At 34.6% G+C, this 8010-nt stretch overlaps 1 protein-coding gene across 1 annotated transcript; it reads right to left on the bottom strand.

Moving 5' to 3' along the window:
• Window positions 1-2082: 2082 nt before the first annotated feature.
• On the bottom strand, window positions 2083-6661 carry LOC114645416 (extracellular calcium-sensing receptor-like). Its single transcript, XM_028793273.2, has 6 exons — window positions 6451-6661; window positions 6038-6329; window positions 3737-4534; window positions 3420-3647; window positions 3209-3332; window positions 2083-2996 (listed from the first exon to the last, which is right to left on the bottom strand). The coding sequence occupies exons 1-6, from the start codon at window positions 6552-6554 to the stop codon at window positions 2083-2085; spliced, it is 2460 nt and encodes an 819-aa protein (XP_028649106.2). The 5' UTR covers window positions 6555-6661.
• Between the last annotated feature and the right edge of the window lie 1349 nt (window positions 6662-8010).

Genomic DNA, 8010 nt, shown 5'->3' with positions numbered 1-8010 from the left:
AGACCTGAATCCTATTGAGAACCTCTGGGACATTATGTATCGGAGCATCCAACACTGCCATGCAGCGGCGCAGGCTGTTTAGGAGCTCACTGATGCCCTAATCCAAGACTGGGAGGAAATCCCACAGGACACCATCTGCTGTCTCACCAGGATCATGCCCAGACTCTGCCAGGACAGCATACAGGCACATGGGGGTCATACACACTACTGAATCACATTATTAGTTGCCGTGACGTAATTCAGGCAAGTTGGATCAGCCTGTAATTTCAACTTTTGACTTTGACATTCAGTGTGATGTTGAATTCAGCTCTCAAAGGGTTGATAATTTTGGTTTCCATTGACCGTTGTTACATCATTTTGTTCTCAAAAAATTATACAGTATTACTCAGTAATGATTTTGCACTTGAATATTTCATTCATCGAGATCCAGGGATTCTAGTGTTGATAAAAGTTTGAGTGCCTGTGTATCTGAGTGTCCGCCTTGTTGCTGTGTCTCTTTCAGTCCAACAGATGATGACTCACAAACATTTGTAGTAATAACATGCATTGCATTAGCCATTCCATGAGATAACGCAGCACAAACATTAACACTGCTTTTATGGATCCCATACCAAATGGCATATAAGAGAGAAATAGGCATTGCATTTGTCATTACAAGAGATGAAGTAGTGTATTTTATTAATACAAATGTTTGTGATGCGTCATTTGTTTGAATGATAAATGTAAAGTATTTATTACCACATGTTTTGCAAAAATTCCAATACATGATGCACTGCAAAAATTAACATTGAGGTTTTGTTGATGTATGTTGATTACTTAGATCTAAACCCCTTTTAGATAGGTAGCAAAATGAGTTACTTAAGAAATCAATTAAATCATTGCTAAGGAAATTAGATTATGTTTGACAGTTTCCATTTCTCATTTGTCACCTTAGCTATTGTCCTGAATAAATCTTGAGGGTGACAATATTTTAAAATGTTAAACTGTATTAGTAATAGTGTTGGTCAAAAAAGCATTATACGGGATTTTCTTATCCTGTTCAGTTCTTTCTCTCCATGCAACATGAGGCATTTCCCACAATAGGAACTTTGTTTTCAAGGAACGAATGAGTTTTTGGAATGATGTAGGCCCTGGGCCACCCACCGCACAACAGGAACTGTAACCTTTATGCAAAATATGTGACATGCAAAGAAAAGTAATGCTGCAAAAGTTCCAGAGTTTCTAAAAGGTCCCTGGTTCATGAAAATGGGGAAAGTGCCAATTGTTTTTCTCAGTTTGTCATTCAGATTGTGTGGCAACATGAAGCCATCTTGAAACCTTATAACTGTGATCAAATTAGAACTTTAAAAGCCCATTTTCCATGCAAGTTGTACTTTTTGTATATTTTTGTCAGCTGATGAGTTTCAGGTAATCAGAATGTTATTTAAAAGACTTATACAGTAGCTGTTATCCACAAGGACAGGAGCAGTTTAAAAAGTAATCTGAAACAGGTTCAATAAATTGACAACTGCAGTTTGAAGTTTAGCACCATTGGAGAAAAAGAGAAAATCTGAATTAACTAAGAATGCATATTTTACAATTTGGAAAAACTGTGCAGAATCAATGAGGTGCAGAAAACCTTTGTTATAAAGTGTATTTTTCTATATCAATTTGAATTTTAATGTAACTAAATATTTGATAGCTAATTCAAGCAATATAATAACTTATAGACCAAAACAGTTCGCTAAAAGAATTATTTTTAAAATTGAGTAACTGTAATTGATTGGGTCAAAGTATGTAATATTATCTAGACATAATAAGTTATCCTAGATAAAAAGGTTTCTATATTCAAATTATTTAAGCAGAAAATGTTTTACCTTAAATCTATTGCTTTAGACCAATATAACACATGATACCAGTTTATTTTAATAAAATACACTCAACATAAATGCACTGTTTATAATGTACAAAATAATAACTTCAAAATGTGCAGTTTTGATATATTAAATTATTTCTATATCCTATATGTTATTGGTACCTATTGAAATTAATGTACCATGAAGTTAATCATTTACTGCCTATTATTTCACATTTAATTTTCATTCACAGAGACTTTGAAGCCATTTTACCCATTAAATGTTTCTTTGAGTTATTTTCTGGCCTGAACAGAATAATGTAGCATTTTGGAACAAATATACAAGAAAGGAGCCCAAAGCTTGAGGCTAAAATAGCAAATATTTCTACAGCTACTGTATATTTCCCAGGTGAACTAATATAAGCTGGGATGAAGGTGACCCAAACTGCACAGAATGTTAGCATGCTGAAGGTGATGAATTTGGCTTCATTAAAGTTATCTGGCAGCTTTCGAGCCAGGAAAGCAAGAACAAAGCAAAGAACAGAGAGAAACCCAATATATCCTAAGACAGAATAAAATGCAATCCCCGAGCCTATATCACATTCTAAAATAATTTTTTCTGTAAAATATTTCATGTTTCTGATAGGGGAAGGTGGTGATATTGATAGCCACAGTGTGCATATGAGCACTTGTATGGCTGTGAAAGTACAAACAGTTAACCTCTGTTGAGTTGGTCCAAACCACTTCATAATATTATTACCAGGTAATGTTGCTCGAAATGCCATCAGAACAACTATAGTTTTCCCCAGAACACAAGAGATGCACAGCACAAAGGAGATTCCAAAAGCAGTGTGCCGCAACATACAAGACCACTGGGTGGGTTCCCCAATGAATGCCAGTGAACACAAAAAGCACAGAGTTAAAGCAAACAGAAGCAGGAAACTAAGTTCAGAGTTGTTTGCCTTAACAATTGGAGTCTCCTTGTGTTTATAGAAAACAACCATGACAGCTGTTGTTGTACTTGCTCCAAAAAAAGAAAAGGCCTCTAGTACTAAACTAATGATTTCTGCGTATGACAAGAATTCAATATCTTTCAAGACACATGCATCTTTTTCTTTGTTTGATCTATAGTCCAAAGGGCATTTCATACACTCCACAGAATCTGCAAAAAAAAAAAATCAGATTTCAGAAGTCTTCTAATTATTTTACTTTTAGGGGAAAATATTGTTTTACTATTGTCTACATTATAGTTAATACCCATACAATACTGTCTGGGGTAAGTAGGTACTGAAATAGGTAGACAACACTAAAATAGGAACTGAAATCTATTATACTAAGGTAAAATCTTTCCACACTTTTCCCTAATTCTTTTACCTGTAATATTGTTTATTTCTCCTTCAGAGCATGGAACACAATCAAAACAGCAGATTGGTTTGCCTTTTTGTGCAGCTTTTCGAGTGCCCGCTGGACAACTATCACTGCAGATGGATTTTGGCACCTTTAAGAAAAGAATAAATATTTCAGTATTCTAATTACAAACATTGTGTACCCAGAAAGGCAAGTCAGAGTATTTTTTGTCTCTCACCTTCACTTGATTACCAGCCCAGATAATGCTGCTACTGTTAAGTATAAATTGATGTCCTTTTGGCAAAGATGCATCATACAATCCCACAGGTATATACTGGACAAGGCCCTCTTTATTTATTTGCCAGTTTACCAATTCATATCGTGCTACTGGATCCCCATTTTTGTCAAAGTAGATATCTTCTCCATTTAAAGTTGAGAAATTAACCATTTTCAGGTAATGTAGAACCTTAAGGTGAATAAAGATTTTAAAAAACTGAAGCTATTTTTTTTACATTGTAAATGTAGTGTGCTTAAATCCATCTACTGGTTACATACCTGCCATGGTTGAATCCTCAATTTATCTGCACATGACTTATTGAAGAAAGGCCCTAAACCCTCTTGGCATTTATACAAATTGTCCACAGAGTGTGCTAAGGCATAAACTGCTTTATACATGTTGTAGTTTATTCTCAGCACAGATAGATTAGTGTAGTCATTGCTTACTTGTCTTAAATTTTCGGAAAGAGTACATGAAGTTGTATTTTCTTGGGAGTTCAAGCTGCACTTGAACACATCCTGCCAGAATTCATTCCATCCGGGTGAGAACGATGGGTGTATGTTAAGTATATATTCTTTCAGACCTGGAATTGCTGAGTTGCGGACTGCAAATCCAATTGCCCCACCCAAAACTCTAAAATTTTCTTTGGTAGCAATAGCCCTGGAAGAAATCCAAGCTTCAGAGCCTATCCACTGGAGGCCAGTCACATTCTGCTGTAAGAGTTCTTTAATGAGGACGTTTAAATCAAAGTCAAAGGTAAATGCCACAATAACCTTTGATGTTGACATTTTTATAACTTCCACAACTTTCAGAAATTTTTCCCGAGGATTGGCATAATGTATTAATTCTGAGTATTCAATACATATACCCTCTTGCTGGGCCACATACAGAAATGTGGCCATGCCATTGTTGCCATAATCAGTATCAGTTCTGATTGTTCCAACCCAAGTCCATCCAAATTGCTTGACCAATTGTGCCAGAGCTCTGCTTTGATAATAATCACTTGGGATGGTCCTAAAAAAGGTAGGGAAATCCTGCCTGTTGCTGAGACATTCACAGCTAGCAGAATAACTGATCTGTGTAAAACAAAAGTCAGTAAATGTCTTTTCAAGTTATCTATGGTAATGCATTCAGATAAAAAGAATGAAACACCCCTACAAAACTTATTAAGTGACTTTAAATGATGTAATGACATCTGATGTATATTATACATTTGTCATTATTACAAATCATCATGTTGCTCATTTTATTTGATTTGTTTTTTGAAAGACAACCGTTCAAGTTTATTGTGTTTACAATTTTAAAACCCAGACAGTTTTTCTTTAAATAATTTTGTCTTTGAACAAAGCCAAATCACATTTGCAATCACAGCAGAATAACTGATCTGTGTAAAACAAAAGTCAGTAAATGTCTTGTCTAGAAATTTATAATATACTCTTTTAAAAAGAATGGTATACAGTATGTCTGTCTATTGAGACATACATGACTTCACAAAAAAAGCCATATATCGTATGTACTTTAGGTAATAGAAGACACTGAAAGTATAATTAGATAGCAAATTGACTAAATGGGGTAATGACATCTGATCTACTGTATTTCTTCTCTAAAAGTATTTCTGTTTTTCAATATATGTGTATATTATACACACTGCATTTTATTATTATTAATCATCGTGTTAATCAGTTTTAGCATTACTATTTTGAAAGATAACATTTTATTATTATTGTGTTTATTGTGTTTATAATTTTGTACCCCATGCAATTTTTATTTTAATAATTTTGTCTTTAAATAAGCCAAATTACATTCACAATTTATAATTGTAAAGTCATAAACTGGCTTTTATTTTGTAATTAGTTGTGTCCAATTACAATATATAAACTTATGTATAAGCAGCAATATGTCTATCATAAGATTAATGTTTTGCAGAATTTTTTGTAATATATCCTTAGTTAATTAATAAATTATTTTTGTTGTGATTAACGAGTGTGAGACATGGAATTTTGTAAATGGAAATGTGGTGGCCAACAGATGCCATTTATTTTTATCCACTGTAAAACTGAAATAGCAATTAACTCCTCTATAACCTTATGTTAGTGAACGTGTTACAGTACATACCTCTAAAATAAAAATTTGTACTGCCTTTCTGCTCTTCACTCTTTTTACTCTTACTTCTTACACTCTTAACTCTCTTGCCCTATAACTACTTCATTGCACCTTTTCCTCCCCATTTATTGTCACCCTTCTTGTACCTTTCGTTTTCTGTTTGTTCACTTTTTTATCCACTACTAATCTTTATCCTCACTCTCTTTCTCTTTCTTCTGAGTATGTAACTGTTTCCCTTTCATGCAGAAATGAAGCAGCCCACTTCTAGGATCACTTCTAAGATACGTCTGCATCTTTAACATGTATCAGTCATCTCAAGTTCTTTATGTGTAATTACAAGAGTGTTTCAGCATTATAGTTTAAATAGTGAGAGAGTAAACATTATAATTAACAAAAAATATTTTATGGTTCTAATTTTCAGATAATTACCCAAAAGAAGGTTTACAATATTTGTATTTCTAGTAAGTTAATCTTACCAGTGGAACATGAAAAGGCCCAACAGCCCTGGCAATTGCAATGGTTGGTGAAGAAGCTGAATGGCCCACTATAGCATGAACAGAAGACCTCAGGCAAGATTCAGAGAAATTTCCTTCTGCATTGCTCATAAGTTCTAGTGCACTTCTAACAGCAGTTCGAGTAGAACCACAAGAATCATAAATCCTGTAACCAAGTGAAATATTGGGCAGAATATCTCTCCTATTGTTAATTTCGTCAATAGTAAACATCATAGTGGCTGCAATTTGAAAATCTTCTAACCTCTGAATTAGACTGTAGAGAGAGAATAGAAGCATGTACTATCATTACTCTAAGAAATGAGCATATATCTGCATTTTTTGTTTCTCACTATACAAAATACACAAATGTAAATCTTAACAAGAATTATACTTACTTAATGCATTTAGGAATTTCTGGCTTACTGTCAAACAACAGTTTATTTTCTAATGTGTAATGAAAAGAAAAAATTCCTCCAATAATTACATCTCCTTTTTTCATAAAAAGTGGAGGATGTGCATGCCCCCATCTCTCACATGTAGGCTCTTCAGCCCTTATTAAAATTGCAATGAAAACCAATGCAAATAATAACATTTCATAAAATAAGTTCCAAAATCATTCAGTATGTTGGGTATGTGCACTTATGCTTATGCTTATATAGCATTGCAAACAATTTTATGATGCTATAAAAGCGCATGTATTTTTGCTATTCACCAGAGCATTCAGCCTCAGAGGATATGTCACTGTTGTTACATGACTGAGATCAAAGAGAACATTCCTTCTCATGAGAGATGAAGTTCTAATCACAGTCCATTTGCCTTGCTGTGATAATCAGTAGTGATTCCAAACACAGCATTAGCATGGCATTATAATTATTTAAAAAAATAAGTAATTTTCAAAAAAGAAAATGTACTTGGATGTATTTAATCTAGTACAACATACAGTACTCTATTTGTAAATCCTAATTTAAGATTTCAAAGATTGTAAGTGTAATTATTTCTGAATTGTCAATAACAATACTTTTTCCTCAGTTAAAACAATATTAAATATTAACAAATATACAGTAAAGCAGAGACACTGTTTCCAGGACAGTGGTCATGTCTAGGGACATTTCAACAGTGTACTTCAGTAAGATGTATATAGTGTGATAAGAACGACACTTAGACATAATAAAGGTTTGGGGCAGCCACCCATATAATGTCCTTTGGCTGCAAAAAGATTTTTTAAAGGTTAGAGAGTGTTTCACTCAACTGAGTTCAAAACAGAACTGCTGAAGAAAGACAAAATGGCAGCTTTAAAGGCCAATAGACCGTATGTGACATCATCAGTGGCACCAAAACTGGAAGTGACATCGTCAGGGGCGCTGGAACCTGGAGTGACGTTATCAGAGGCGCCAGAACCGGAAGTGATGTCATCAGAGGTGTTGGAACCCTGTGGGATTTCCCGAGAATGGTCTGCAAGGGATTGAGAGAGACAGTTAGTGCACCCCGCCGACCCCTGGTCGGATGTGGAAGTGCCATTATTCAAGCCCTTTAGTTGACTCCTATTCACACATGTGTGACATTACGCAGAAGTATAGATTTCAACCCATTTAGATAGGTAGCACAGCGAGTTACCTAAGAAATCCATTAAATCATTCCTAGTGAAATTAGGAAGGATTGTGTCAGACAGTTTCTTATTTGTCACTTTAGCTTTTGTCTTGAATAAAACTTGAGGCTTACTAAATATTAAATTGTATTAGTAATGGTGTTAATCACTGAAGCAGTGAGTTCCTGGTTGCAAAAAACAATATGTGACATACAAAGAAAGGTAACGCAGTGGAAAGTGTTGCACAATTGTGAATCCACAGGGGGCACCCACACCTTATTGCTTTGAAGCTATCGCAACTTCATATGGGAGATCATTGCTTTGATGCATTGAATATTGCACCGCACCAAGGAGGAGTCCTGTGGTGCAA

The sequence above is a fragment of the Erpetoichthys calabaricus genome, chromosome 2 (genome assembly GCF_900747795.2).
Source record: "Erpetoichthys calabaricus chromosome 2, fErpCal1.3, whole genome shotgun sequence".
Lineage (NCBI taxonomy): Eukaryota > Metazoa > Chordata > Cladistia > Polypteriformes > Polypteridae > Erpetoichthys > Erpetoichthys calabaricus.
Note: the sequence above shows the minus strand (reverse complement) of the source record. Positions and strands in the feature narration are given on the sequence as shown.